Source organism: Phoxinus phoxinus (assembly GCF_949152265.1).
Source record: "Phoxinus phoxinus genome assembly, chromosome: 15".
Classification (NCBI taxonomy): Eukaryota; Metazoa; Chordata; class Actinopteri; order Cypriniformes; family Leuciscidae; genus Phoxinus; species Phoxinus phoxinus.
Genome location: NC_136890.1, coordinates 31,891,977 through 31,907,573, shown reverse-complemented (window position 1 = coordinate 31,907,573; position 15,597 = coordinate 31,891,977). Strand labels below are relative to the sequence as shown.

The window sequence follows — 15,597 nt, the reverse complement described above, 5'->3', positions numbered from 1 at the left end:
AATAGCATCACAGCTTAAGTAAATTCAGTGATGTTTCATTTTTGTTGTAAAAAAGTGTGTTTTTTCTAAATTCATTTAGTTCATTTATATATATAGCCGCTCTGGGGAAAACACACTGATTTTTGTTGTTGCTGAAACTATGTTTCAATCATTTAAAGGGGTCATGAACTGGCTTTTAAAAAAGATATGTATATTGTTGTCTGAGGTCAACTTGTGACGTTTGCTTGGTTTTTACATTTAAAAACATCCAAATTAATAAGTAATCGCCTATTTTCTACCCTGGTTTTGAGCCCAACTCCTGAAAATCTCGGTGTTTATGGGCGTGCCGCATTGAAGACTTGGAAGTAAACGCTGCTATGATTGGATAACAGTTTTGCATATTATAATGAGTTTGATGTAATGCACGAATCGGTGGGCGGGGCTAAACAGGCGGTGTTGAAGTAGGCGTCGATCTTCTTCTGGGGAGGCAGAAGAAGGTTTGATACCCTGTGACATCATAGGTTTGATACCCTGTGACATCATAGATCCCCACTTTGAAAAACCTGTCGTTCGCTGAGCCTGGTGTCAATAAAAGCTTTTATTGAACTAACAAGGAAGTTTTTAGTTCTGAAACTTATAGGATATTCTTATAGTATGATGATCTCTTATATGTCAAAAGCTCAAGGAAAATTTTATTTCTCGGTTCATTTAAACATGCCTTCAATAATTGTTTCCAAACAAGCAATTCAACAGAATAAGACTCTTTATTGCCGCCACCGGCTCTGGAGCGTGATGTCAATGTGGTGTAAAGCATATCAAATTGACTCTTCGAAGTTTGTTAACTTGTTTGAATTGCAAGACCCCCCTGCTTGCGATCAAATAATTTGTATAACAAAACATCTTTATAATAGGTGTAAACGTTTTTTTTATGTGTGCCTGTAAGTAAAGAGTTTGCAGCACAGCCTGAGTGATGTAAGTGCTATGGGTAACGAAACACGTGCAGGAATGTGTGAGGGACAGCAGAGGCAACAGAGAGAAGGGGACGGATCACACAGTGACAGTGGGGGAGGGTGTGTGAAGGAAAGATGAATGCATGCCTCTGAATATGTGAATTGCTCCCCTGGGGGCAGGGCTATACTAATTCAGTGTTCAGTTCACTATGTTCAGATTGTCTCTATACCAGAACTATGGCTCAAGGGACAAACGCTCCATTGAATGCGAGAGAAACTACAACAACTGTTTCAACTTACTCAGGAGGATCTGTTTATCTACTCCACTATGAGGGCACTGTTTAGCAAAATTATTTAATTCAATTAAAATTAAAATTTGCCATTTTTTTCTTAACCTCATGTTGTTTCCAAACTCGTATGCGTGTCTTTCTCTCTGCTGTCCGCATCCATTCAAATATTTATGGTGTCATTTTGAGCTTAAAAGTTTCCTCATTCAATTCCATTATATGTTAAAGAGCCTTTTGTGGTTCATGGAAGAAATTAATAAATTCATATTCTATTCCTAGGATGAACTGTTCCTTTAAAGGGTAACTCTCGCCAAAATTGATCCTAGGCTATTTTTTGTTAATCTACCCGAGTCAAACATTCATGTAAAAGCATAATTAGAATGGAAATCCAGTTTTAAGTTTTCGTTTTCGGTCAAAATGCCTTTTGAATAAGAGTGCATGGGGCACTACAATGAGAGCATCAAAATCGCTATTTTTTTAAACACTAATGCGGCTCGACACAACATGAAACTGTGCTTGAAGTATCACCAGCGGCTCTACACATGAACTCCACCATTGACAACATTGTTTGTGTACACAGAGTTTACTAAAAAGAAAGGTTTTGTACGACTCACTTTTATCAGTTAAGTAAGTGTTCTTTCCGGTGGCTGGAATTTTGTCAGTCAAAAGTAGTCGATCTCCGAATGCAACGTAACATGAGGAGAGTAAAGATGGAAAGCGCCTAAAGCTTGTTTCCATATAAATTGCCATGAGCTAAGTGTCTGAGTTATCATGCTTTTCATTGGAATTACAAGTTCATGACATTTCTTCATATTGAGTCAGTTCATTACGTTGCATTCGGAGATCGGATACTTTTGACTGACAAAATGCCAGCGGACGGAAAACACAGTGAGTTGTTCAAAATCTTTCTTTTAAGTAAACTCGGTGTACACAAACAATGTAGTCAATGCTGGAGTTCATATGTAGAGCTCCTGGTGATACTTCAAGCACAGTTTCATGTTGTGTCGAGCCGCATTAGTGTTAAAAATAAAAAAAAAAAAATGTTTTGATGCTCTCATTGTAGTGCCCCATGCACTCCCATTCAAAAGGCATTTTGACCGAAAACGAAAATACGGTCAAACTTAAAAGTGGAGTTTGCATTCTAATTATGCTTAGTTTGTTTTACATTTACATTTACTTAATAAATGTTTGACTCGGGTAGATTAACAAAAATAGCCTAGATTAAAGCATCTACTAAATAAATGTATGTGTTTTTATATTATTATTATTTTACAGTTAGATAATATATACTTGTATTATATCGTAATTAACAAAAAATATTTTCATCCAAACAAGAATCAACATAAATGGCCTTGTTGTTGGATGGTAGACTTTGTCTTTACACTAAACAGCTTTGTTGACATCTAACATGCAAATAAACCCTTTGCCCTTTTAAAATCAAGAGATAAAAAAAATCAAGACTAGTTATTTATTTTAGCTTTCAATAGCATGAATTATTGCAGGTTGGCTGTATAAACAGTCAGCGGTGACGTAAGGTGCACGCAACAGGTGACCCAGATGTTTGTTTCTGCTTGAGACTAACACACAGAACCACTGACACTGATTCAAGCACATACTCTACGGGGAGGCGGGGCTAATTCACTGACATCACTGCCCAGACTGGAAGGGTTACAGTGATAGATTAGAGAGAGACAGGCCAGCATGTCACAGCTCTAGCTCTGCGTTACCCTATATATGTAAACCGAGGTAAACTAGAGAACTAAAGCCGTCACTGAACTCAGGTGCTTATGGACAAGGCTCTATGTCACAGTGGTTTTGCATTTGCATTGCACCTATAATTTGAAATTATAGAAAAAGAGACTGTATGAAACAAGGTTACAGGTTACATTTGGGAGGGCCAGGGTCTTCAAAAAAAAAAAAAGTATATTCTGTTTCAGAATTTAAATCATGCAGGTTTAGAACAACATGAAGGTTAAGTAAATGATAAAAAAAATTATGAAATGTTCCTTTAAGAACATCTGTCCATCATAAAAATACAATGTACAGTATGTGTGCATGTGAATATGAGAGTTAAAATGAAATACTCAGGTGCAGGTTGAGATTGACTTTCGTGGTTTGGATCCGTTAAGGTGGACAACACAACATGGGCCTCCAGCGTCATGTCTTTTACAGTGAAGGATACAGGCCTGAAAGAGTGCAGAATCATTCAACTAACAGCTATAGCTAGAGATATGACTTTATGCTGAATATATGTGGGTTTGGTATTGAAAACAAAATAAAAGACTTACTGTCCAGCGATACCAAACTGACAAGATATTGGTAGACCATAAGACTCAGCAAAGGACAGCAGCCCCTAAAAGCAATTTAATAAATAATTATTTACATTGTATATATACACATACCCATATATATATATACAGGTGAAACTCTAAAAATTAGAATATCATGCAAAAGTTCATTTATTTCAGTAATTCAACTTAAAAGGTGAAACTAATATATTATATAGACTCATTACATGCAAATTGAGATATTTCAAGCCTTTATTTGTTATAATTTTGATGATTATGGCTAACATCATTTATGCTTACATCACAATTATAACAAATAAAGGCTTGAAATATCTCAATTTGCATGTAATGAGTCTATATAATATATTAGTTTCACCTTTTAAGTTGAATTACTGAAATAAATGAACTTTTGCATGATGAGTTTCACCTGTACACATACACATATATATACACACATATATATATATATTTAAACAATAATGCATTATTAATTATTACAATTTTATATATAATTTAAAAGATCATGCACAAAACTGAAGAATTAAGACCTGCCAAAACAGATTTGTACAGCGTTTTATACACAAGGAACACACTGATCCGAACAGATGTATTTGACCCCGTTTAAGCCGGCATGAGGAGAAGGTCAGCCATGTGTGTCCGGACCACCGTGTGCTGTCCAGTGCTGTAACTCATTGTGACAGGTTATCTGGCTAGAATCCAAGCATCTGTCCCGCTGCATCAATGACTGACACAAATACACTGTGGCCTGCCAAGAAGTTACACCACTGACAAACAGCCAAAGCGCGTACGTGAAAAGGGTTGGCACTATCAGGGCATAATCCAGTGCCACGAGATCTCCCTGGAAATCAGGGTCAAAGGTTGAGCTGGGGAATACAAAATTAACTTGTGTTTATAGTTTATCTTGGATACAAAATAACGGAAGTGATCATCGAGGATGATTGTAGTTTCATGTTTTTTTGTTTTTTTTTACGTTTTTGTTTGTTTTTAGAAGCGTCCAACTATTCAATGTTTTTGAGAAAAGTAATATTGCTGATTAATGCAGATTACCACAAAATAAATAAAATAGTACACCTGGATGTAAGTAAAGGGGGCCTTATTATCCGTCTTCTTTTTTTACATGTTCAACTTTCTTGCACAAAGTCACTCCAAAGTGAGTTATTCTCTGTAATAACTGAACTCCCTGAAACGGCTCCATTGTAGTCTTCTTGAGTTTTCTTCCAAGAACAAACATGTCACAATATTCCTCATTTAAATAATTCACACAAAATAAAGGGGCAAGGGCCTGGTTGAGTTGCAGTAGTAGTGTGTTGAAATTCGCCATTATGGTAAGGGGCGGGACATTTCGCACTCGAAGCGGTTGACCAATCACAACACACTGATCCAGCCGACCAATCAGAGCACATTGTGCTTTCGGAAGGAGGAGCTTCATAGAAACAGGAACTAAACAGGGGTGCGTTTCCCGAAAGCATCGTTAGCCAACTATGGTCGCAAGTTCCGCCGTTATCAGCATAGTTCAACGATTTGGTGTTTCCCGAAACCATCGTTCCAACGAACGTTCGCAAACAGCATCGCAAACTTGTGTGGTTGGAACGACAGCTCTCGAGCTTTGGTTAGAAGCATAGTTTCTAGTTTACATGAGATGTAGACTGAATAAATCCTTTTCTTTAACAAAATAAGCAAGCTGACATTCAGTACAACCCGTATTTTTTATTTAGAATACATACAAATGTAATTTACGTCTTTTAGTTTGTCAAGAGATTTAAAGCACCGTTTTTGAAGACTGCATAATAAAGCAAAGTAACTGAGAAAAATGTGAAATGGTCTTCAGATGCCATGTATGTAACTTATATGACGAAATCTAGCGTTAATTCGATCTCAAACAGATTAATTAAAAAAAGTTATTAGTCCACCACGTGCGAGACGTCATAAACCAACGTGGTTGAACGATACTTTACGACATTCGGTTTCGGGAAACACTCGTGACTAGCTAGTTGATTTCTCCAACGATGCATCGTACTATGGTAGTTAAGCAGTGAGCTATATAGTTGTACGGGAAACGCACCCCAGAGCGTTAATGACAGACTGGGAAGAGACGAGTTGTAACAATGTAAAATATGTATATTTTTATAATATATACGGGTGAGCTGCTCGAATGGCGGAAGCCATGTTGCGCCTCCATCTTGAAAATACATTAGCCAAAGAGGGACATACCTGGAAATTCAAGCTTCGCCTTTCGTGTGTTTACACTCAGCGGCACCGTGACGAATGCGAACGGGAGATTACTCATGACTGCCGGTATATTTGAAATAATACGGCCACCGTAGGAGTTAAAACGCCCTCGGAATGGGAAGGACTAGACAGTAATATTCAGTTGGTAGTCATATACAATTTCACCGCTAGATGGGAGAAAATCCTACACAGTGTAGCTTTAAAAGTACATTGGAGTCCGTTCAGTTCACATGCATGACACACTTTCTCTGAACTCGCCTGAGTGAATATGATCACACAGCGACTACATTGCAGGACAGAAATAAGTGGCAGTAAAAACAAATACGGAAAGATCCTCATGCACTGATCAGATCACACATCAAATAAAACATTCTGGCATGTGGACACAAACACCTCACCTCTACAACACATATCCTGTGTATTTACGTGGTAAAACAAGTTGTACTGGACGCTCACCCTCAGTTCTTTTAGGCAAAAGGTCACGGCTGAATCCTCTCCAACCTGAAAATAGTCAAACTCATCTGGGTGCAGCATTAGCTCTGTGTTCATGCCTTTAATACAACCTGATATCAAACAAACAAGATCTAATTAATGCAGGAACACAATGTTTAACATCTGAGAGTATACAGGCGCTCTAGTATACATTAAGTCTAAATACATGTAGGTTGCATGCAGTTCTGAGTTTATGTAAATTACTTTCCTCTCCAGCAAATGTAATACTAGCTTCCTACTTACTGAATATGGCCTACTATTTAGATAGTAAGTCAAGCAATGAAAAACACACTGCACATTTATTTTAGAGAGTGTCATCCATGTGTAAAAATATTTTAATATTTATAAATTTAATAAATATAAAAAATTTTAGGGCTGTCAAAAGATGAATCGAGATTAATCGCATCCAAAATAAAAGTTTGTGTTTACATAATATATTTGTGTGTACTGTGTATAATTATTTATATATATAAAAACACACACAATCATGGTTATATTTATATATAAAATATTGATATATAATATAAATTATATAAATGTATACGCAGTATATAAATGCAAATATTTCTTAAATATATACATGAATTTGTGTGTATTTATACATAATAATTATACACAGTACACACACATATATTATGCAAACACACTTATTTTGGATGCAATTAATCACGATTAATCTCTTGACAGCCCTAGTATAAATACACACACATTCATGTATATATTTAAGAATATATATGTATATACATTTATATAATTTATATTATATATAAATATTTTATATATAAATATAACCAATTTTTCTTAAATATATACATGATTGTGTTATATATATATATATAAATAATTATACACAGTACACATATATATTATGTAAACACAAACTTTTATTTTGGATGTGATTAATCACGATTAATCTTTTGACAGCCCTAAAAAAATAATGTTAATGCTATATACTGCAAGAATAGTAAGAGTGCTACATCGTACTATACTATTAAAAACACTGCCTTACCATCTTCTTCCTCATAAAAGGTCTTCAATGCTACTTTATAAGAGGAAATGGAAAGAGTGACCTCTTCTTGTGAAATCGGGAAATGCACCACAATGTCGCCTAAAAGTCTGATACAGAAACAAAAATGGTTACGTCAGCTTATGATTTGGACTATCCTACAAAAAATGAAACGTTAACAATTTACAATGAGGTCCCATTGTGCTTGTTAAAGCATTAGCTAACATTAACTAACACTGAGCAATACAGTATTTGCTAACGTTAGTTAATTAAGAAAATACTGCTCATTGTTAGTTCACGTTAGCTCAGGTGCATTAAATAATACTAACAGATGCAACTTTTGATTTTAGTAGTAGGTCATGTAAACTAATGTAGTTAACTAATGTTTTCTATGTAACTGTAAAATGTTACTAATGAAGCTGGAAAAAAATAATGTGTGTGTGTGTGTGTGTGTTTGTTTGTGTGTGTGTGCTCTTGTTTATGTGATTTATGAGGACACAAATTTGTATAATGACATGTGTATTACACTGGTATTACAACTTAAACGTGGTTTATAAGGACATTTCATGAGTCCTCATAATTCAAATAGCTTAAAAAACAGTGTTTTATTAAAAATGTAAAACTGTGATAAGTAGGTTTAGGGCAGTATAGGGGCCGTATAAGGAGATTGAATATACAGTTTGTACAGTATAAAAACCATTACGCCTATGGAATGTCCTCAAAAGTATAGCAAAACAAACTTTGTGTGTGTGTGTGTGTGTGTGTGTGAGTGCGACGTGCGTGTGTGCGTGTGAGTGAGTGTTTACTTGGACTGGGCCTTCAGGACATTTGGACAGAGGTGAGCTGGGAACACGGCCTGCAAAGCTTCACATTCCTGATACCCCAAATTATGAGTCTTAGTTATTCCTAAAACACACATATAAGTGCCAACATCTTGATTAGAACAAATGTGATAAGTTGTGATGAATTATGCAATATGGAAATGATTTCTAGCATCTCATCATCACAGAAGAGAGTCCAGTTGAAGTGTGCTGATGACACCCTGTGACTACAACCGCCAACATCAATCTGTTCATCCCTCTGTCAATGCATTACCAGCGTCAGTACATATTTCACATGCAAATGAACTAACCGTGTTTGCAGTGAAACTGAAATATCACCCTGCTGTCTGGGATTGTGATGGTTATCTCACATCTATCCACACTTCTCTCTCTCCACGCAACACAGCGGAACAGGGGAAGAACGCACTGAAAATTATTTTTTAAAAGCATACGATAACCAGTAAATACTGTGCATGAATAATACTGATGGATATGAGTTACGACACTGGGTAACTCAGTGTTTATATCACAGGTTATTTATCACGGTATTTATATCACAGGTTATAGTAATGCTTTATTTTAAAACATGTTATTAAATAACATTAAAGACCATTATGTTTTGTTTTTGTTTGTTTTTTGCATTTGACAGAATGCAAAAGATGTTCAGTAATAATAACATTGACCAAACCTTCAAGACTTAAATGAAACCTATGGTTCTGAGTGTTTAGTACCTTTATGTTTAGTTTGCATTTTACGGCATCACTGTCTTTCCGGGTGTCTGGATCTGGAATATACTTCTGGAAGAACAGAGGAGTGAAGAAGAAACAGGCATAAGCCGATTGAGATGAGTTGACTGTCCTTACAGCCAACTATAGATGAGAGAGAGAGAGAGAGAGAGAGAGAGAGAGAGAGAGAGAGAGAGAGAGAGAGAGAGAGAGAGAGAGAGAGGAAGAATTAGAAATGACAGACAAAATAAATAAGTTAGTGACACTTTAAAATAATAATTATTATTATAATGTTGTTAAAATTAGTTTTATCATTGTTGGTCATGTTAGCTCAGGTGGTCCATTAAATAATATTAACAGATAGATTAGAAAATGTTTAAATTAACATCAACTAAGATTACTAAATGCATTAGAAGTATTTTCATTGTTAGTTAATGTTAATTAATGGCAACAACAACTGAAACCTTGTTGTTAAGTGTGACCAATACATTTACACACTAAAAGATTGTAGTGTCTGATGTCTAATAAGGTGTGTGTGTGTGTGTGTGTGTGTGTGTGTGTGTGTGTGTGTGTGTGTGTGTGTGTGTGTGTGTGTGTGTGTGTGTGTGTGTGAGAGAGAGAGAGAGAGCCTACCCCTTCCTCCAGTGGATCCAACCATATTTCTTCACCAATTCTTGACAGAGCATGAACTGCTTTTCCAAATACTAAAAACAGTAAACAGGGGTATTTATAAACAAATGAAACGCGGAGAGTGTAACTTAGATGACATCGAGTAAAAATGTGTCATACCTTTAATGCCATTGCCTTCAATGATACACTTCATTTTATTTTCCTTCGTTCAATAACTTGCCGCAAGAAGATTAGACGCGAAACTACCTATTCTCATTCAGATAAAGCAAACAAATCTGACAGGAAAAACATTGAGAATTTAGAGAATAAAAACTGTAAAAAGTTTTTCCTCAGATTTCCTCAGTGCTTGAGAGCGGGAAAGAAGCGAGCGCGCGCCATCTAGTGTCCGACCAACCAAGCGCGCGCTACTGACCTCAAGTTTATTTACTATTTTATTGAGTTTAATAATATAATATAATATTCCTGAAACCGTTCAACAGGGAATAAATACTAACCTTTCCACAAGTAAAAAATAAATAAATAGACCATCAATACTGTATAGAACGGAAAGTAGTGGACGTGTGCATAAAGATTCACACGAATAAACCAACATACTACAAATCATACACACATGTACCCCTTGATTAGAAAAATATATATACTTATCAGCGTCTTAAAAAATTGTGCTGTATAAAGCATAGGAACTGTATATATTGAGAATAACGGCCGACCGGAACGATTAAATCGTAACACAAAACACTCACATGTTGTCTGGATGTAACGTTACATAGTATGAGCCATGGATATCTTTAGTATGAACATCTTAGCTGCTATAAGTTTATAAGAGAGTAATTTACACTATTCAAATACAAAATGTGTTCATACGGAAGCCGACGGATCCTCACTTAGTTTGATCACGTATATCGAGCTGTCTATTGACCGTAAATTGTCTTATTCAAGAGGTTTTCGCTGCTATGGCTTGTAATGATGACTGGCAGGTAGCAGGGCGTCGTAAACGAGCTGCTAGAAGAGGACAACATCCTTCAAACCCAAAACTAGCCTCACACCTGGTGTCTGACTGCAAACTGGACAAACAGAAGATGACAAACGCCATGTGAGAGTTTATCTGCCATGTCAAATCCAAGCAGTGACACTGTTAGACATGTTACCATTATAACACCTGGTATTCCTTTAAATACATTGGGAGTTCCGTGTAAATAGGAAAGTGCTTTAATCTGGTGATCAATCATATTACCATATGATACCAGTACTTTTTTTTAATGTTATGCAATTATGTTAAGGTTTGTATTCATATTGTCTGCAAGCTCTCTGAAATGTTCTTCTCCTTCACAGGAATGAACTGAGAGGAGAAAACGTGTGGATGGAATGGAGAGGTGATGTTGATCTATTGCAGTACGGGCCATAAATATAAAAATAATGTACTATTTTTAAAATAAATGACCACATTCCCATCTCCACCTCCAGATCTCCTGTCCAAGCGTCTTCTTTCCAATGCTTCTGGGTCTTCAGATCTGAGTGGATATGCGTCTCTTCAGCACTGTGTGTGTTATGGTTTGGGTAACTTTGCTTCTTGTGTATCTGCCCGATACCAGCTAGCAATGTTGTTACTGCTTCTAGAGACGCTCCAGGTATACGATCCTCATTTATATGATATGATTTGTCCAATTAAGTATTGCATTTTTAATGCAATTCAATTTGCAATGCTTTCTCAGATTCCAGTGGGCAGTTGCAGTGTGTATGATCCGGTGTTTTCTGCGTCAGAGTGTGATGCTCTCAAAGAGCTCGGCTTCACCGTGCTGACTGAAAATGAGGTGCGTCACACATAATGTCTATATAATTTTGTTCTGCTCTCAAGTTTATAGCACCTGTTTTCCTAACAGGAGGGAAAGCGCCCAGTTTATCAACCCACCCTGTTCTACCTGATGCATTGTGGGAAGGCTCTGTATAACAACCTGCTGTGGAGAAACTGGACACCTCAGACATTGCAAAAAATTATTATAATTGGCAACCGTTTTGATGGCATTCAAGAAAGGTAGGTGCCTAGACTTGTACGACACATGACCAAAAGCATGTGGACGTCCTCACTATTTCAGCTCCCAGCAAGCCAGGCTCTTGCCCAACATCAATGTGAGCATAAATGTTTATAAAACAAAGGGTGAAGCAGCTCCTTGTTAATGCACATGGTTTTACAAATTAAATGTTCAACAAACACATATGAGTGTTGCATTTGGCTGCATATCTCATATAAATCACTAACTACTAGACAGGGTTATTATCATTAACTAAAACCATAAAAAATACATTCTGTGTACTTGATATAAAATAAATGCTAACTGAAATTTATAAACTAAGTTTTACTAACTAAACTTTATTCCAGTTTATTGTCAAGGTAACATTATTCAGTTCTATATATACTAAAATAACTAAAGCTGAAATTGAAATTAAATAACTCAAACTGAAATGAAAACTTAACAAATGAAAATTTGTAACATTAGTTAACAATGAGCAATACATTTGTTACAGTATTTATTAATCTTTGTTGATAAAAAAATCCAGCTTTTCGTTGTTTGTTCATGTTAGTTTACAGTGCATTAACTAATGTTAATAAATACAACTTTTAATTTCCATAATGTATTAGTAAATGTTGAAATTAAGATTAATAAATACAGTAGGAAGTATTGTTAATTTTTAGTTTATGTTAACTAAAGTCAACTAATGAAACTTTATTGTAAAGTGTAATCAAAATATTAACACTATAATATCAATAATTAAAGAATATAAAAAAGAAACACTGCTACAAACTTATTATTTACTACTTTATGCTGCTGAAAAGCCAAAAATGTGTGTCTGTTTAACCAACCGAGTCTTATTCATGATGTCCGTTTCATTTTCTTCTTAGGATGCTTCAGAGAGAGTTTGAGAGAGACTACAGCTTCCTTTCAAATGTAACTTTGACTTATTTACAGTACACCTTTCATGCATTTTTATGAAGAGTTTCAACAGAGAATTGTCTGATGAAATGTCAATTGAATGTCTTCGTTCTGTTCTTTCGAGACTATTAATATCAGAAAAGTGGCCTTGACTCAGCTGTTGTTTTAGGTGATAAGTGTGTGTGACGAGACGCCTCTGCCCTGCGCACCGCGCTTCATGGATGTGTTCAACGACACGGCGCTCATTCAATTCCCTCTGGAAAAGCTGAACAAACTGCCAGAAAGCTTGTGGATTGAGCCTTCAGAGCCACTGTACCAACACTGCCAAGATCTCGAGATCATCCAGAGAGAGAAAAAGAGCTGAAAACATCACTAATTTAAACATTGCTTACTTTTTGTTATATTTTACTAGTTCGTTTCCAGTTTCTTCTTGTATATACATTTGTTTGTTTTTTATTCAAATAATAAAAAAAATAAGACTTTTTTTTGTCTTAAAGGGGAACTGTGTATTTTTTGCACTACTAATGTCACCAAGACAGCGATGGCGAAAAGTTCAAGTTCATTTATTTATATAGCACATTTAAACAGCCGCTAGACAGACCAAAGTGCTTTACACAACACGCATATAAGAAAATAAAAGCAGCAAAACAACCCATAAAACACATAAAAAGCAGCAAAGCTACGAGTAACCTTAAAACAGAGACTCAAATTTAAAATAGTAGAAATAACCTAAAAAAGTGATCAATATGCTAAAGAGAACGGGTAAGTTTTTACCAAAGACTTGAAGATAGAAAGGTTGGGGGCCGTTCTGATCTCTAGGAGCAGGGTGTTCACAGACGAGGCCCTGCCACTGCAAAAGCACGCTCCCCTCTACGCTTAAAGGAATAGTTCATTTTAAAATGAAAATACATGATATGATATGATAATAAATGAAAGTAACCAGACAGTTTCTGGGTCCCATTGACTTCAATGGTATATATTTTTCCTACTATGGAAGTCAATGGGACCCAGAAACTGTCTGGTTACTGACATTCTTCTAAATATCTTCCTTTGTATTCAGCAGAAGAAAGAAATTCATACAGGTTTGAAACAACTTAAAGGATAATTCCGGTATTTAACACCTTGAGTCTATATTGTAGTTTGTTTTGGATGAACAAGAGTGGTGGACAACATTTTTTTGACAAGGGTTCCTCTCTCGAGTTTTTGACTATAATAGAATTGGCCATGGACCCATTTAACATTGGAGTCAATGGGCATGTCCGAAAATGTCATTAAAACAGCCAATAATGTTCGTTTACAAAACTGTGCAACTCACCGAGTGATTAGTGATGTTAGTTGATGTTCCAGAAACAAAAAGTGTTGCGAAATACAGTTTCTGTCGTGTTTTATTCGTCATTTTGTAAAATCCCATTGAATTCTGTTGAAGGACTGAGTGCTCGTTAATATAAATGCGCTACCGGAAACGGAAAGGGGGCTGTTTACATTTGGTCGATGTAGTCTTTTTGCTCGCTTCCGTTTCTCATAAGGCTAGCGAGCAGAGCAACTGTGCTCCGGGAGAGTAAGCGAAATAAACAAACAAAACCTTCATTAATTGTTACTTGTAATATGAAGTTGAACTCGACTGTGACCGTGAGTGTCCCGCGAGACATAAACATCGGTTATCGCCATCAAGTGGTCGGGAGTGTGCTAACGCTTCAGATTCAAATATTGAGCGGAAGTTACACAGTTGTGAAGTGTCTGAAAAAATAGTTCCACTATAGCAAAATAAACGGATTGGAATCATATATTGCGACGATATTAGTGCTGTGTTGAAAAAATCGATTCACCGATTCTGAATCGATTTTCATATTAATTTCTAAAGATCGATCCGTAACTCAGAGGATCGATTTAATAACAGGCCTATATTTTCCCCATAAACACACTGAGACATGGCGACCGGCAGCGCTGCGGTCTCTCTGATTTCACCATAGACAGTATATAAGACTTGTTGACCAGAAATGAGGAAAGAGCCGTTCACATAGTGCGTTTTTTGCGCGTGCAAATTCGTTTTCCAGCCGCGCGGCCCGCGCCTCTGTTCATGGTTGCATAGCAACGACAGACGCAACGGGAAAGCACGCGCTTGTGGAAAAGAGAAAGCGGTGCAAACTGCGCTCTCCATGATGACGAGGAAGTATCATCAAAAAATGTATTGATTTCTAGCCCTTGCATTAGCTTTACTACTAGATATATTCATTGAGATGAGAAATAAAAAGCCGCCCTGTACAGCTATGATCAGCTGTTCGGCCGAGCTTTCCATGTTGTTACGGAAAGGCCGCTGGTTTTTGTCACATGACCTGTTGAGATGCATTGAAGTGCTTCTCACTGAATTTGCACGCGTATAAAACGCGATACGTGAACGGCCCCTAAAGTGGTATCGTGTGCGGTTGTATCTAGTTTAAAAGGCCTTTTAAATATGAACGCAGTTTTGGATTAAATAAAAGGACAGTCAAGTCAAATAAAACACGTTTTATCTCCTGTTTAGTTGGTAACACTACATTAAGATACCATTCATTAATATTACTTAATGCCTTATCTAACATCAACACATTGAGTGAACAATATATTTTTACAACATTAATGTATGTTTGTGAATGTTATTTAATACAAACACTTGATTGTTCATGAACAGTTAAAACTTTTGAAAATTTTATATTTTAAGAATATAAGATCGGATCGGATCGGATCGAATCGAATCGAATAATGATAATCGATTCAAGATCTTGAGAATCGGAATCGAATCGATTCTTGAAATTTGAATCGATACCCAGCACTAGACGATATATTGTTTATAATCATCAACGAACACCACTAACCACTCGGTGAGTTTAACAGTTTTGTAAACGAACATTATTGGCTGTTTTAATGACATTTTCGGACATGCCCATTGACTCCAATGTTAAATGGGTCCATGGCCAATTCTATTATAGTCAAAAACTCGAGAGGAACCATTGTCAAAAAAATGTTGTCCACCACTCTTGTTCATCCAAAGCAAACTACAATATAGACTCAAGGTGTTAAATACCGGAATTATCCTTTAAGGGTGAGTATATGATGACAGAATTTTCATTTTAAAAGTGAACTATTGCTTTTAAGTCTGACACGAGGGACTACCAGCAGAGCCAGGTCGTGGGATCTTAGGCTTCTGGACGGAGTGTAGGGATGAATAAGTACGGAGAGATAGACAGGAGCTTTTATGTAAA

At 36.3% G+C, this 15,597-nt stretch overlaps 2 protein-coding genes across 4 annotated transcripts in view; one reads left to right on the top strand and one right to left on the bottom strand.

Annotated features, from left to right (window-relative positions):
• The window catches only part of rad9b (RAD9 checkpoint clamp component B), a 56,505-nt gene extending 46,742 nt beyond the window's left edge, over nt 1-9,763 (bottom strand). For all 3 annotated transcript variants that reach the window (XM_079636529.1, XM_079636531.1, XM_079636530.1), the window contains exons 1-9: nt 9,588-9,763; nt 9,432-9,502; nt 8,805-8,942; nt 8,385-8,499; nt 8,059-8,158; nt 7,256-7,362; nt 6,211-6,317; nt 3,505-3,569; nt 3,301-3,402 (exon numbers count right to left, since the gene is read on the bottom strand). In XM_079636529.1, the coding sequence (XP_079492655.1) occupies nt 3,301-3,402; nt 3,505-3,569; nt 6,211-6,317; nt 7,256-7,362; nt 8,059-8,158; nt 8,385-8,499; nt 8,805-8,942; nt 9,432-9,502; nt 9,588-9,621 (839 nt within the window). In that variant the 5' untranslated portion in view covers nt 9,622-9,763. The remainder of the gene's footprint in view (nt 1-3,300; nt 3,403-3,504; nt 3,570-6,210; nt 6,318-7,255; nt 7,363-8,058; nt 8,159-8,384; nt 8,500-8,804; nt 8,943-9,431; nt 9,503-9,587) is intronic.
• Nucleotides 9,764-10,144: 381 nt separating this feature from the next.
• srrd (SRR1 domain containing) lies at nt 10,145-12,887 on the top strand. The gene is made up of 7 exons (XM_079636543.1): nt 10,145-10,521; nt 10,761-10,801; nt 10,893-11,056; nt 11,141-11,239; nt 11,309-11,460; nt 12,328-12,373; nt 12,528-12,887. Exons 1-7 carry the CDS (start codon nt 10,382-10,384, stop codon nt 12,720-12,722), a joined length of 837 nt encoding a protein of 278 aa, XP_079492669.1. The 5' UTR covers nt 10,145-10,381; the 3' UTR covers nt 12,723-12,887.
• Nucleotides 12,888-15,597: the final 2,710 nt, after the last annotated feature.

Excerpts from the sequence above, each read along its gene's own strand:
- srrd (XM_079636543.1), top strand. The coding sequence starts at position 10,382 with ATGGCTTGTAATGATGACTGGCAGGTAGCAGGGCGTCGTAAACGAGCT. Across the intron at positions 11,057-11,140 it reads TGCTTCTAGAGACGCTCCAG|ATTCCAGTGGGCAGTTGCAG; the intron begins GTATACGATCCT and ends ATGCTTTCTCAG. Across the intron at positions 11,461-12,327 it reads TTTGATGGCATTCAAGAAAG|GATGCTTCAGAGAGAGTTTG; the intron begins GTAGGTGCCTAG and ends TTTTCTTCTTAG.